General features: G+C 54.5%; 1 protein-coding gene across 1 annotated transcript in view; it reads right to left on the bottom strand.

Annotated features, from left to right (window-relative positions):
• The window catches only part of LOC119961218 (transcobalamin-1-like), a 37,648-nt gene extending 23,806 nt beyond the window's left edge, over positions 1-13,842 (bottom strand). Inside the window, exons 1-2 of the mRNA XM_038788664.1 lie at positions 13,593-13,842; positions 2,943-3,134 (exon numbers count right to left, since the gene is read on the bottom strand). Coding sequence (XP_038644592.1) covers positions 2,943-3,134; positions 13,593-13,665 — 265 coding nt within the window. The 5' untranslated portion in view covers positions 13,666-13,842. The remainder of the gene's footprint in view (positions 1-2,942; positions 3,135-13,592) is intronic.
• Between the last annotated feature and the right edge of the window lie 2,113 nt (positions 13,843-15,955).

Below are 15,955 nucleotides of genomic sequence, written 5' to 3'. Positions count from 1 at the left end.
GCCTTGTCCACATAATTAGGGACCCACTGAGCGTAATAGGAGTTTCAGGGCCTTGGGCCAGTGGGGTAGAGGGAGTTCCAGGAGAGGGCACATGCGGTCGGGATCGGGCCCTAGGACTCCATTTTCCACAACATAGCCAAGGATGGCTAAGCGGTTGGTGCGGAACACGCATGTGAGATTAAGGAGTTTGGCGGTCTGGAGGAATTTTTGGAGGTTTGCGTTGTGGTCCTGATGATCGTGATCGCAGATGGTGACGTTTTCTAGGTACGGGAAGGTGGCCCGCAGTCCGTACCGGTCAACCATTCGGTCCATCTCTTGCTGGAAGATGGGAGTGATGCCGAAGGGAACGCTAAGGAAGTGATAGATGCAGCCATCTGCTTCAAACGCAGTGTATTTGTGGTCCTCCGGGCAGATGGGGAGCTGGTGGTAAGCGGACTTCAAATCCACTGTGGAAAAGACTCGATACTGCACAATCTGATTGACCATGTCAGATATGCGCAGCAGGGGGTATGCGTCGAGCTGCGTGTACCAATTGATGGTCTGACTGTAGTCAATGACCATCCTGTGCTTCTCCCCAGTCTTCACTACCACCACTTGAGCTCTCCAAGGGCTGTTCCTGGCCTGAATGACTCCTTCCCGCAGAAGCCGTTGGACCTCCGACCTGATGAAGGTTCTGTCCTGGGCACTGTACAGTCTGCTCCTGGTGGTGACGGGTTTGCAATCCGGGGAGAGGTTTGCAAACACGAAAGCTGGATCGACCTTGAGGGCCGTGAGGCCGCAGACGATGAGGGGGGGGGGTTAGGGGTCCGCCGAATTTTAAAGTTAGGCTTTGGAGATGGCACTGAAAATCCAGGCTGAGTAACAGGGCAGCGCAGAGGTGGGGGAGGACGTAGAGCCGGAAGTTGCTCACGCCTTGGCCGGTGAGGGTCGCGATGCAGTACCGCCGGATTTCCACAGAATGGGATCTGGAGGCCAGGGAGATTTTCTGGGTGATGGCGTGTACTGGGAGGGAGCAGCGCCTTACCGTAGTGGGGTGGATGTAGCTCTCTGTGCTCCCAGAGTCAAAAAGTCAGGACATCTTGTGCCATCGATCTTCACCGTTGTAGTTGCGGTCGCAAAGTTGCGGGGCCGGGACTGGTCCAGGGTGATCGAGGCTATCTGCGGCAGCTGCAGGGAGGTTCCGGGCTGGTTAGCGATAGCAGAGGTAGTGGCAGGCGATGAGTGGCCAGACGAGCAGGGGTCCTGAGGCGCCGTACAAAATGGCGGCGAGGATGGCAGCGCCCACAGGCCGCACGTGGCTTGCGGTGAGGAAGATGGCGGTGCCCAAGGGCCGCACGTGGCTTGCAAAAGGGAAAATGGCGGTGCCCCTGGGTCACACGTGGGGGGTGTAGGAACGCCGGGCCTGGAAACAGCGGCGACTGACCGGGCCTGACAAACAGAAGCAAAGTGCCCTTTCTTCCCACACCCATTGCAGGTCGCGCTCCGCGCCGGGCAGCGCTGCCTGGGATGTTTTTCTGCCCGCAAAAATAACACTTGTGGCCCCCCAGAGTTGGCTGGCTGGCTTGTGGTGAGCTGGAGTCGGCAGTTGGTGGGGCCCACGATGCCCACGAGGGTGCCGCGCGGTCGGGGGCGTAGGACTGAACATTATGGGAGGCCACTTCTTTTTTTTTTTATTGGAATTTTTTGCAGAAAATATAACAAAAAGTATAGCAAAAAGCAGTAATATGCAACTAACAGCCCCATAACCCCCACAATTCCCCCCATACCGTAACATCACATGTATCACATTACGGGAGGCCACTTCTAATGAATTAGCAAGCTGCCTAGTTCCAGCAAGATTGAGCGGTACGCTGGCCGCTGGCGGACGTACGCAGACTTCATGCCCGTAAGCATCTCTAATTAAAAGTTCTGTGTGCTGGACTGCCGAAACTACCTGGCAGTCACAGTTCGTACCTAGGATGTGCAGGGCACACCAGAAATCGTCCAGAGACTCCCCGGGCAGTTGCTGTCTTGTGGCCAGGAGGTGCCTGGCGTATACTTGATTTACCGGTCGAAAGTGATGTCCCTTCAGGAGCTCCATCGCTTTGGAGTAGGTGGGTACATCCCGGATGAGAGGAAAAATGTCAGTGCTCACCCGTGAATAGAGGACTTGGAGCTTCTGCGACTCCAAGGGGTCTTCAACGGCTGATCTGAGGTAGCTTTCGAAGCAGGCTAGCCAGTGGTCAAAGGCGGACGTAGCATTGGCTGCTTGAGGGCTCAGCTGCAGGCGATCAGGCTTGATGCGGAGATCCATCGTTTAAAAAAAATCTTGCTCAACAAATTGGTGCACTATCAATTACCACAAAGACGAGAGTAGTGGAATAATCGAGGCTTTATTGCACAAGATGTTGTGCCTCCTGTAGCTGGAACCAGAATGGCTGCAGCACAGGAGAGCACACACATTTATACGCCGCCTACTGGGCGGAGCCAGCAGGCAGGGATTTACCCTTGTACCTTTAATATATGGGCAGTGCCGTAATACATGTAATATACAACTAGTGGTGACTACCACACACAGGCCATGGGGTGAATGTGGTAATTATTTCCACAATTTGCAGGGAGGTTGTGATGAGTGAGTGAATTTGGGACTCGCTCCCACAGGGATTGAGGAGAATGTAAAACTCACTCTCACAGGGAGTGGAGAGAATGTGGGACTCGTTCCCACAGGGTATTTTAGAGGTGGAGTGGATGGGGATATTTAAGGGGGAAGCTGGATAAACACATGAGGGTGAGCTGAATTCAAGGAGACGGTGATGGGGTGAGATGAAGAGGGAGCAGGAGGCTCGTGTGGAACAGAAAAACCAGCCCCGAGATTACGGGCCAAATGGCCTCTTTCAGTGTTCTTGGCATGTCATCCAATAGTATAATGTAATTTTGCCATTTCCTTGATTCCCAGGACTTACCGTTCAGCACCTTCCTGACAGAAGCTTCCTTCAGTTGCTTCAAGAGCAGTTCTTCTGTGGCCAGGTTGTGGTCCCTGGCTAGTCTCAGAGCAATGTGCACATTCGGGTTAGGGTTAAAGTCATCCACCTTCACGGAGCGAAGCAATGTCCTGAGGAGCGAAGTGACCGTTTCCCTCTGGGACTTGGGGGTTGCTGAGGGGGAGAGAGAGAGTCCGAGTCATTACTCAATAACACTGTGCTGATACCAGAGATGTGCTGGACTAAACCCCAGGACTGTCAAACATCCCTGCAACAGAACACCACAGAAGCAAATGTGTCTGAGGCTCCACTTCAATAAAGTCATTCCAGTGATAATCCCACTGACCCACTCTTCCCCCCCCCCCATAGCCCTATATGTGTTCCAAACTAATCCATTGCCCCACGCTTGCCCCTTAGCCCTGTATCAATCCCAAACCAACCCCTAAATGCTGTGAAGGGAATGGTAAACACACTCACTCATGTAATGATGTGTGTATGTGTATATAACTAAAGGGTTAATTATAGCCTGTAGCTGGTATACTACCACCAGAGGGCATCATTAGATCCCAGTATAAGTATCAGCTCCGAGAGGATCTTGGTCTCTTTCAACCCAGGAGTGTTTAGTAAGCAGGAATGTATGATAGATAATTCTCAGTAGAGGGCGGGATTCTCCCCTACCCGGCGTGACGGGGGGTCCCGGCGTAGGGGAGTGGCGCCAACCACTCCGGGGTCGGGCCTCCCCAAAGGTGGGGAATTCTCCGCACCTTTGGGGGCTAGCCCCGCGCCGGAGCGGTTGGCACCAGAAGACTGGCGCAAAAAACCGGCCCCAGCGGCAGCGGGGCTGGCCGAAAGGCTTTCGCCGGTCGACGGTCGCAGATGACGTCATCACGCGCATGCGCGGGCTGTCATGCCCCTCAGCCGCCCCACGGACTGATCCTGCGGGGGGGCGGAGGAACAAAGAGTGCGCGGGTTTCGGACCCGGTGGTGGGGCCGTGCCAATCGGTGCCATGGTTGTTGGGAACTGCACTTTGCGGCCGTTTTCACGAACGGTGAGAGCAGGTGTGTTTGCGTTCGTGAAAACGGCCGTAAAGGCCTGGGAACTCGGCCCATCGGCTAGGGGAGAATCGCTGTTCACCGTAAAAAACGGCGAGCAGAGATTCGTGTTGTGGGGCGGCCAAAGGAGGGGGGGAGAATAGCGGGAGGTCGGGAAAAATATCGGGAAGGCCCTCCCGCTATTCTCCGACCCGTCATGGGCAGCGGAGAATCGCGCCCAGTATTTATAGTTGTGAATTAGTTAATTCAATCATTTAATTACTTGATTTCCAGAGATAGTTCTGAAGAGTGTCAAACTCAGATATAATTAATCATTACTTAATAAATTAGTATGCTTGAAGTTTAAGACTCGTGGTTTCTTCAGGTTCACAGCATCAGACCATCAACAGCAACTAGCAACGATGCGTATTACTAGACCCAGTAATTACTAGACCCAGTAATATAACAAATCACAGATACACATATACTTTCGGACAAAGATTCATGGATACAGACACACACACATACATTCTTTCACACGCACACACCCCCTCTCTCACACACACACACCCACCCTCACTCTCTCTCTCACTCACTCACACACACCGTTTCTCACACACACACACACACTGGACGGGATTCTTTGTTTTCATACCAAGCTGTGATACAACCAGAAAGAATGCTTTCTATGGTGCATCTGTAGAGGTTGGTGAGAGTCGGAGCTGACATGCCAAATTTCCCTAGTCTTCTGAGAAAGTAGAGTCATTGGTGGGCTTTCTTAACTATAGTGTCGGCATAGGGGGACCAGGACAGGCTGTTGGTGATCTGGACACCTAAAACCTTGAAGCTCTCGATCCTTTCTACTTTGTTCCCATTGGTGTAGACAGGGGCATGTTCTGCTCTCTGCTTCCTGAAGTCAATGATAATCTCCTTCGTTTTGTTGACACTGTGGGAGAGATTATTCTTGTTGCACCAGTTCACCAGATTCTCGACCTCATTCCTGCACTCTGTCTCGTCATTGTTTGAAATCCGACCAACTACAGTGGTGTCATCAGCAAATTTGAAAATCGAGTTGGAGGGGAATTTGGCCACACAGTCATAGGGGTATAAAGAGTATAGTAGGGGGCTGAGGACACAGCCTTGTGGGGAACCGGTGTTGAGGATGATCATGGAGGAGTTGTTGTTGCCTATCTTTACTGATTATGGCCTGTGGGTTAGAAAGTTCAGGATCCAGTCGCAGAGGGAGGAGCCGAGGCCAAGGCCACTAAATTGATGAATAGGAGTCTGACATATGTGCCTTTGTTATCTAGGTGTTCCAGGGTAGAGTGCAGGGCCATGGAGATGGCGTCTGCTGTGGACCTATTGCAGCGGTAGGCGAACTGTAGTGGATCAAGGCAATCCGGGAGGCTGGAGTTGATTCGTGCCATGACTAATCTTTCGAAGCACTTCATGATGATGGATGTCAGAGCCACTGGATGATAGTCATTAAGGCACACTGCTTGGCTTTTCTTTGGTACAGGGATGATGGTCGTCTTCTGGAAGCAGATAGGGACCTCAGATTGTTGTAAAGAGAGGTTGAAGATGTCTACGAATACCCACCCTTCCCCCCGCCCCCCAAGCTGATCCGCACAAGACTTGAGTGCTCGTCCGGGCACCCCATCCGGGCCAGTGGCTTTCCGTGGGTTCACCTTCGAGAAGACTGCTCTGATGTCTGCAGTGGTGATCTCAGATACAAGTTCATCCGCGGCTTTTGGGATGGAGGGCTCGCTCTCGCTGACCTCTTGCTCAAAGCGGGCATGGAATGTGTTGAGCTCATCAGGGAGGGGTGCGTTGGAGCTGACAATTTTGCATGCCTTCATTTTGTAGCCCGTTATGTCTTGCAGACCTTGCCATAGACGGTGGGGATCCGTGTAGCTAGCCATGCACACTCTCTCTCTTACACACACACACTCTCTCTCTCACGCACATACACACTCTCTCTCACATGCACTCTTTCTCTCTCTGCACACGCACTCTCCCTCTCTCTCACACATGCACTCTCTCTCTCGCAAACACGCACAGATACTCTCTTGGACAAAGATTCATGCATATACACATACACTCTCTCTCACACTCTTTCACGGTCTCTCACACACACACACACTCTCTCCCTCTGTAACACAGGCACACTCTCTCCCTCTCTAACACAGGCACACTCTCTCGCCCTCTCTCACAGGCACGCGACCTCTCACACAGGCACGCACCCTCTCACACAGGCACGCACCCTCTCACAACAAACTTTATTAGTGTCACGAATAGGCTTACATTAACACTGCAATGAAGTAACGGTGAAAAGCCCCTAGTCGGCACACTCCAGCGCATGTTCGGATACACGGAGGGAGAATTCAGAATGTCCAATTCATATAACAAGCACATCTTTCGGGACTTGTGGGAGGAAACCGAGCACCCAGAGGAAACCCACAAAGACATAGAGATAATGTGCAGACTCCGCACAGACAGTGACCCATGCCGAGAATTGAACCTGGAACCCTGGCACTGTGAAGCAACAGTGCTAACCACTTGTGCTACCATGCCACCCTCTCTCTCACATACACACATTTGTTCTTTTTCCCATGCACACTCTCACACACTCTCTCTCTTGTCACACAGGCACACACTCTCTCACACACTTCACACTCACTCCCTCTCTCACACACACACACACACACACACAGTCTCTCTCTCCACAAGCACACACGTGTGATAATATGCATAAACAATTATGTATGTAGTGATAGACAAAATCTCCGACCAGCAGTTGGCAGTATAGAACAACCATGTGACACTGTTACCTCAGGGAGTTGATAGAGAGCCTGCATAGTGTGTAGTCACAGTTTGTAATAGCTCATAGTTTTTGGGTTTGGTGAGAGGATGGGATCGTTGTTATTGATATGGGGATTGACATATTTGTTACTGATTATTGTTTACTGTTGGTGGGTGTAAATTTGGCAGAAAAGGTGAAAAAGGAGAATAAAGAAATATTTTTTTAAAAGTAATAGCTCATAGTTAATTTATTATAGTTAGTATTCTTATAATTATCTTAACCATGTAATTGTTAAATAATAAAACTTTAACTTTTCTAAGACATTCTATAGTGCATTTATTCCAACCAGTCAAGCACCAGAATGTAACATGGTACCAGGATTGAAGATCTAACAAGAATCTTTGAAGATCTGAACAGCTAAAGATAACCCGAGAAGAAAAAAGAAAAGATCTTCTGCTCATGAACTACTGGCAACTCATACTCAATGCACTGCTAGGCTTTGAAGTCCAGGATGGATCAGACTTGACCATGACTGCACAGTCCCTCAGAAAGATGCCAACACAGGGCAGCACGGTGGCGCAGTGGTTAGTGCTGCTGCATCACGGCGCTGAGGTCCCAGGTTCGATCCCGGTTCTGAACCACTGTCCCTGAGGAGTTTGCACATTCCCCCCGTGTTTATGTGGGTTTCACTCCCACAACCCAAAGATGTACAATGGAGGTGAATTGGACACGTTAATTTGCCCCTTATTTGGAAAAAATTAATTGGGTACTCCAAATTTGTTAAAAAAAAAAGAAAGACGCCAACACGAGAAGTCTTTGCAGATGCCCCACAAACTGCTGCTCCCAGGGCATTGGCCAGCGGCAAGATAGGTGCGACCAAAACAACAGAAAAAGAGGAGCAGTCATAAAACCAGTCAAAAATCGCTCTCAAATAAAAAAAAGAGGAAGAGAAGGAGAGTGGGTGATACAGTGAGTCCCACCGATGACGCCAAAGCAAGAAGACATCGGCCGAGAGAGCATACACCAAAGCAGCAGCAAAAAGTGTCACGTAAAGAAACAAAAGAAGCTGGTGACGCAGATGCTGATGATGCAGGCATGGCCAACAAGAATATCGATCTCCAGGATGCATCGCGTCAAAAGGCTAAGGCACAGAAGACCGGCACGGAAATCGGTCTTTCAGAAAACTGACAAGGGCCCAGACATTCAGTGGGATGATCCCGTCGGAGATGCACCATGAGCTGTGCACAAGGCACACATTCAGCAGGCGTATCGTGTTAACTGAAGCACAGTGAAATCTGTGTATACATATGCCAATGTGTTAAAAGATAATACAAATAATGTTTCTGCATATAAATGTTAACATCTCCAAAGGAAGGGAGATGTGGTGATATGCCTGTGAATAATATTGTACATAGTTAGCAATGTGACCGCCAACCAGATGGTGGCATTGGACATCAGTCACATGATGTGGAACACTCGCCAGTTGGTAGTAAGGCGTTCAACGGGACAGTTGCACATCGGGTAATTCCAGAGCAATCTAGTCTGTATTGTATTCTGTATATTATCCTTCCATGTGTTCATCAATAAATCATCATTCTAGTTAAGCCACCAGCAGTTCCTTGTGCAGCGTGACAACAGAACACAACACATGGAGCTGGATTCTCTGTGCCCGCACTCGGCCGGAGAATAGGCGTTTACGCCGAAACGGCACGCGACGCTGTTTCCCGATTCTCCGCACCCAGAAAAATTGCGGGATTGCGCCGTACACTGCACAGCCCGGAGAATCGCAGAAGATGGCCCGATGACCGATTCTGCGGGCCCCCAATGGGCCGATGCCCCGACGGCGTGTTCTGAAGTCCCAACGGCGTGATTCTAATCACCTATAAAATAATCGTCAACCAGTCGTGCTGGCTGGTGAGGTGTCCGCTGGAGGTAGCGTTCGGCGTGGGGGGACCTGGGGCTCCCAAAATAGAGACGGCCATGGCTGAAGCGGGGTGGGGGGGGGGGAGGAGGGGAGCCTACCAGGGTCAGGGAAGTGTGGGAGAAAGTGTAGGAGATAGGATGAGCGGAGCGGCCGGGAACCCTCCGCCATGACAAGACCATGTCCACGTGGCGGCTGCCATTACGGCGACCATGTCGATGGGCACCCAGACCTGGCCGTGGCTGCTGGCTGGGAGGTGAAGCCTACCAGGGTCGGGGGAGTGTGGGGGGAGACAGGATGAATGGCCGGGAACCACACGCCATGACAGGGCGATGCCCTCGCAATGGTCGCCGTTCCGACGGCCATGCCGACGGGCAGCCACACCGGGCGCTGGCCCATCGCAGGCATCACAGCCATTTGGGCTTTTGCCAGGCCCCATGCCGGCCACCCCACCCAGCCGGCGGCACCCACCAGGGGTGGAGACGCAGGGTCACACCCACGGCAGTCCCCGGTGAGGGATGTGCCGTGGAGGCACGGACAACAGGTGTGGAGGCACCGACGGGGTGCATGCGTGGCTGGGGCACATGGTGCCAACCGGGGCGACCATGTAGTCCATGGCACTTGGTTGTGGACGGCTGTATGCGCCATGATACCATTCCATTTCTCCCCACCCCCTGCAGATCATAATGTTTGGACACCACCCAGCGATGTTGACTGCCGTGGCGGGGCCGCTGCCCTGCATGTCGCCCTATGGGAGCAGGAGCGTAGGAGAGGAGACAGAGGCCGCAGCAGCAGAGCGGGCTGCAGAGGGGCATGTACCAGCCGCTCAGACCCGCCTGCCTGACAGGCAGAGGAGGAGGAGGAACCAGACGAGAGGGAGCCGCAGGATGATGGTGGAGGAGGAGCGGGAGCTGGTTTAGCACACTGGGCTAAATAGCTGGCTTTTAAAGCAGACCAAGGCAGGCCAGCAGCACGGTTCAGTTCCCATACCAGCCTCCCCGAACAGGCGCCGGAATGTGGCGACAAGGGGCTTTTCACAGTAACTTAATTTGAAGCCTACCTGTGACAATAAGCAATTTTCATTTTCATTTCAGGAGGATGGGGAAGAGGAGGAGGTGGTGCCACGGAGGCACCTGATGAGGCCCTGCGTGTACCAGCGCCACGTCATTCTAGAACCTCACGGACCGGGCATGCAAGAGGTGACTGAGGACGAGCCGGGAAGCTGCGGCCCACATATGCCACATGATGGAACACCTGACACCACGTGGGCCTAGGGAAGACACCCCCTCCCGTTGGCTGTGGACACCTAAAACTTTTACCGACGGGACCGTTCCAGTCGCCGAGTGTGGACCTGTCCGGCATCTCACAGTTGTCAGTGCACAGATGCATCCATGCCATGATGGATGCTCTGTATGCCATTGCGGACCGGTACATCCAGTTTCCTGTGGATGGCGCCAAGCAGGATGCCCGGGCAGCGGGCTGCCATCGCCAGGTTACCCATGGTCCAGGGGGTCATCGGTGGGCTGCACGTCACCTTGCAGCCACCAGCGGATAACGCGTCCTACTCCATGAATGTGCAGGTGGTCCGTGACCACCAGATGAAGATACTGCATGTCTACACCTGGTACCCGGGCAGTGCGCATGACTCCTTCGTGATGGCAAAATCTGTGATCCCCAACATGTTCGAGGGACATCCCCTGGCTGCGGGGCTGGTTGCTGGGCGACAGGGGTTACCCATTGCGGTATTGGCTGATGACACCTATTCGTAAGCCACAGACCACAACGCGGAGACCCACTACAATGAGGCCCAATGGGCGACCAGGGCTGTGGTAGAGAGGTGCTTTGGGGCCCTGAAGATGCGCTTCAGGTGTCTGGACTGTTCCGGAGGCGCCCTCCAGTACAACTCAAGGAGGGTTGGCGGCATCATTGTGGTCTGCTGCGTCCTCCACAATATAGCCCAGCAGAGGGGCGATGTGCTGGTGGTAGAGGTGGGGGAGGAGGAGGATCAGTAGGAGACACAGGACTTTGGGGGTGGAAATGGGCAGGAGGCAGCACGATGCCACCGGCAGGGCCAGCGAGCATGGGACAGTTTCGGCCTGGGTGGCATACATGACCGGTACCACTCCCTGCTCCTGCACGCGGTTGGACTGCTTCACCTGGGTCTGCAGGTGCTGCAAGCCGGCCGTCGCTGACTGCATCGCATCTGTGGGTGGGAGTAGAAATTCCAGGAACCTGCCACCCATCTGGGCGGCAGCTGGTTCCTGGCGCCGGGCTGCCCTCCGACTGTCCAACCACTCGGCTGCTCCTATCTCCACCTGCTGTACTGGAGCGGCTGTGTGGTGCTCACCAGTGAGTGTCCCAGAAGCTAATGATCCCAACCGAGGTGATAGTCTCTGAGATGCTGGAGGATGTGGGTGATAGCAGTGCCAGAGAGTCTAATGCAATGTCCTCATCGGATCCGAAGTCCAGTGTTCTTGTGAGCTGTGTTGCCGTCGCCTGTGTGGTTATGTACAGTGTGTCCGTCCCCTCTGTTTCTGTTCCTTCTGTTTCCGTCCCCTGTGTGGGTGTGTCCTGTGTAGGTGTGTCCTGTGTAGGTGTGCCCTGTGTAGGTGTGCCCTGTGGAGGTGTGTCCTGTGGAGGTCTGCCCTGTGTAGGTGTGCCGTGTGGAGGTGTGTCCTGTGGAGGTGTGTCCTGTGGAGGTGTGCCCTGTGGAGGTGTGCCCTGTGTAGGTCTGCCCTGCGTAGGTGTGTCCTGTGGAGGTGTGTCCTGTGGAGGTGTGCCCTGCGTAGGTGTGTCCTGTGTAGGTGTGCCCTGTGGAGGTGTGTCCTGCGTAGGTGTGTCCTGTGTAGGTGTGTCCTGTGGAGGTATGCCCTGTGGAGGTGTGTCCTGCGTAGGTGTGTCCTGTGTAGGTGTGTCCTGTGGAGGTATGCCCTGTGGAGGTGTGTCCTGCGTAGGTGTGTCCTGTGTAGGTGTGTCCAGTGGAGGTATGCCCTGTGGAGGTATGCCCTGTGGAGGTGTGTCATGTGGAGGAGTGTCCTGTGGAGGTGTGTCCTGTGTGGGTGTGTCATGTGGAGGTGTGTCCTGCGGAGGTGTGTCCTGTGGAGGTGTGTCCTGTGGAGGTGTGTCCTGCGGAGGTGTGCCCTGCGGAGGTGTGTCCTGTGGAGGTGTGCCCTGTGGAGGTGTGTCCTGTGGAGGTGTGTCCTGTGGAGGTGTGTCCTGTGTAGGTGTGTCCTGTGGAGGCATGTCCTGTGGAGGTGTGTCCTGTGGAGGTGTGTCCTGTGTAGGTGTGTCCTGTGTAGGTGTGTCCTGTGTAGGTGTGTCCTGTGGAGGGAGAGAGGCAGAGTGGGAGGGAGAGAGGCAGAGTGGGAGGGAGATAGGCAGAGCGGGAGGGAGAGAGGCAGAGCGGGAGGGAGAGAGGCAGAGCGGGAGGGAGAGAGGCAGAGCGAGAGGGAGAGAGGCAGAGTGGGAGGGAGAGAGGGAGAGAGGCAGAGTGGGAGGGAGAAAGGCAGAGTGGGAGGGAGAGAGGCAGAGTGGGAGGGAGAGAGGCAGAGCGGGAGGGAGAGAGGCAGAGCGGGAGGGAGAGAGGCAGAGCGGGAGGGAGAGAGGCAGAGCGGGAGGGAGAGAGGCAGAGCGGGAGGGAGAGAGGCAGAATGGGAGGGAGAGAGGTAGAGTGGGAGGGAGAGAGGCAGAGTGGGAGGGAGAGAGGCAGAGTGGGAGGGAGAGAGACAGAGTGGGAGGGAGAGAGGCAGAGTGGGAGGGAGAGAGGCAGAGTGGGAGGGAGAGAGGCAGAGTGGGAGGGAGAGAGGCAGAGTGGGAGGGAGAAAGGTAGAGTGGGAGGGAGAGAGGCAGAGTGGGAGGGAGAGAGACAGAGTGGGAGGGAGAGAGGCAGAGTGGGAGGGAGAGAGGGAGAGAGGCAGAGTGGGAGGGAGAGAGGCAGAGTGAGAGGGAGAGAGGCAGAGTGGGAGGGAGAGAGGCAGAGTGGGAGGGAGAGAGGCAGAGTGGGAGGGAGAGAGGCAGAGTGGGAGGGAGAGAGGCAGAGTGGGAGGGAGAGAGGTAGAGTGGGAGGGTGAGAGGGAGAGAGGTAGGGAGGCAGAGTGGGAGGGAGAGAGGTAGGGAGGGAGAGAGGTAGGGAGACAGAGTGAGAGGGAGAGAGGCAGAGTGGGAGGAAGAGAAGCAGAGTGGGAGGGAGAGAGGCAGAGTAGGAGGGAGAGAGACAGAGTGGGAGGGAGAGAGACAGAGTGGGAGGGAGAGAGATAGGGAGGCAGAGTGGGAGGGAGAGAGGCAGAGTGGGAGAGTGAGAGGGAGAGAGACAGATTGGGAGGGGAGAGGCAGAGTGGGAGGGAGAGAGGCAGAGTGGGAGAGTGTGAGGGAGTGAGGCAGAGTGGGAGAGTGTGAGGGAGTGAGGCAGAGTGGGAGAGTGAGAGGGAGAGAGACGGATTGGGAGGGGAGAGGCAGAGTGGGAGGGAGAGAGGCAGAGTGGGAGAGTGAGAGGGAGAGAGACGGATTGGGAGGGGAGAGGCAGAGTGGGAGGGAGAGAGGCAGAGTGGGAGAGTGTGAGGGAGTGAGGCAGAGTGGGAGAGTGTGAGGGAGTGAGGCAGAGTGAGAGAGTGAGAGGGAGAGAGACGGATTGGGAGGGGAGAGGCAGAGTGGGAGGGAGAGAGGCAGAGTGGGAGAGTGAGAGGGAGAGAGACGGATTGGGAGGGGAGAGGCAGAGTGAGAGGGAGAGAGGCACAGTGGGAGAGTGTGAGGGAGTGAGGCAGAGTGGGAGAGTGAGAGAGGCAGAGTGGATGGCAGAGAGTGACAATGATTGAGGCAGAGAGTGACAATGATTGAGGCAGAGAGAGAGAGAGAGAAGTACTGAGAGGTGTTCACTTACAGCCCCCAACAGCCGGATGACATGATGCCAGCCAACAGATGATCAGCAGCAGTAGGTAGAACAGTCTGGACATTGCTGTAGAAGGAGACTCGGAGGCCACGAAGCTGCAGGAGTTTGTAATGAACTCTTTCCTTGCACAGGCAGAAGTGCAGTTTGTGCTGGGGGATATATCTGCACTGACGTCAGCAGGCGATATTTGATTCCGCTCTGAGTGAATTGATATCCTGGGATGAGCACAACCTGTGAATGGGGGCTGGATTTATAGAGAAACAGAGCTCCAAATTGCTCAATGTGTTTGTTCAAGGGCGGGCAGAGAGAGAGAGAAAAACATAATTGTCCTGTCGGGAAATTTAGCAAGACTGCATCAATCAATTCCGGACCAGGAAATCCAGTGTGTACAGACATTTTCAACAATAATTAACAGAGGACCCAGCTTTGTGTCAGGAGAGAGGGGTTGCCTCTCTCAGATTGACATATTCAACAACATCAACATTTCAGCATTAACCTGCACACACCCCGCTCGCGAGAGCCAATAGAAATCCTCACTGGAACCGGTGTAATGTCTGGAATAGGAGCAGCCTATTTCCGCACAGCAAGATGACACAATTAGCAAATTGAGAAGATCAATGTTTCTTTCTCGATGCTGATGAAAGGAAATATGCTGCACCCGAGAAAGCCGGAAGAACCACCAATTGCCCCTTCTGATTGCTGAAATGGTGGCACGGAGAGCAGGATTCTCCATTTCAGAAACTAAGCACAGGATTCTACGTTTGCCAACGCCGAAATCGCAAAACGCAATTGGGCGGAGAATCGGTTATGATGCCAAAATCGCGGCAGGCACCAATTTGACGCCAAATCGTGATTCTCCGTCATCTCGACAGCGGCGCAATGCATTCCAGGACGCACGCACAATAAAGAGCGTTTGCATATCATTAGCGGGCCCGACCCAGTATTCTCTGGGGCCTCCACTGTTCTACTCCGATGGGCCAAGTTCCCGACGGCACGGTTCACTTGTGCTTTTAAAAATCATGAAACTGGCGTGGTGGCTGATAAGGGAGAGAGAGAGAGGAGGGAGGACCTGGTGAGGAGCGACTGCGGGCTGCCAATGCGGACACTGGCCTTGCTGGCTGGGGTGTGGAGGGATGTCAGGGGGAACAGGCTGAGTGGCTGGGGTAGCCCCCCACGGGATTGGGGAGGTGTCCAGGCACAGACCACCATTGCCGTGGTCTGCAAGGCAGCCATCTTGCTGTGCACCCCACCCATTACCCAACCTGGCCCCTGGTTCTGGAGAATGACACCAACTATGGGCGCCCCCACACCTACACCCCACTTGGCCACAACCCGCCCAAGACAGCACCCACAGTAGCCCTTAAGGGGGCTGCGGTGCCTACATCTGGCGGGGACAGTACCAGCCGAAGGCACACCTGGCATCAGGGACGGACGCCAGGGCCAAAGTATCCAATGGTGCCAGCCACCAGCAGGGCCAGGGGTGCAGGGATGGGGAAGAGACATGCGGGGGTGGAGCCCGCAGTGCCAATCGGGGCCATCATGTAGCCCGGTGGACCTGGTCGGGCACCATGCTAACATATCGGCCTTTCACCCCCTGCACACAATGGATATTGGAATTCAACCAGCAATGGTGGCCTTCCACCTAGTTGCTGCAGCCCTGGGAGATGCCCTACGGCTGAACGAGCTGCTCGAGGAGGAGGAGGAAGCTGCAGCAACAGAATGTGCCACAGTGGAACAGGAGGCAGCCACCCAGGATGGAAAGCGGGCCGCTCAAAAGGCTGAGGATGAGGAGGTGTCAAGGAGGTGCTGCATGAGGCCTCGTGTGTACCGACACCACCTGTCATTTGAGGACCGGCCGGACCGGGGTTATGGGGGAGGAGTCCCGCTCCCGGTAGCCATCAAGGTGATGATTGCCCTGTTCGTTTACACCACGGGCTCCTTCCAATCGCCGAATGGGGACCTGTCCAGGATCTCACAGACTTCGATGTATAGGTACATCTGTGCTGTCATGGAGGCCCTATATACCCAGGCGCCTCAATACATCCACTCCGATGTGGACCAAGCCCTCCAAGATGCCCGGGCAGCGGGGTTTTCCGCCATTGCAGAGATGCCCCAAGTCCAGGGGGTGATCGACGGGATCCATGTCCCCCTACGAGCACCTGCAGATGACAGGCTGTTCTACTGACAAGAGTCCCACTTAATGAACGTGCAGCTGATTCGTGACCTTCAGATGTGCATTGTACACGTCTGTGCCCGATACCCAGGCAGTGTGCATAACTCCTTCATCCTGGCACAGTCGGCGTTTCCTGACATGTTCGAGACTCCTCCCCCCCCCACTCTGGCTGGGGGTTGAT

This window comes from Scyliorhinus canicula, unplaced genomic scaffold (genome assembly GCF_902713615.1).
Source record: "Scyliorhinus canicula unplaced genomic scaffold, sScyCan1.1, whole genome shotgun sequence".
NCBI lineage: Eukaryota > Metazoa > Chordata > Chondrichthyes > Carcharhiniformes > Scyliorhinidae > Scyliorhinus > Scyliorhinus canicula.
This window is presented reverse-complemented; position numbering and strand designations above follow the sequence as displayed.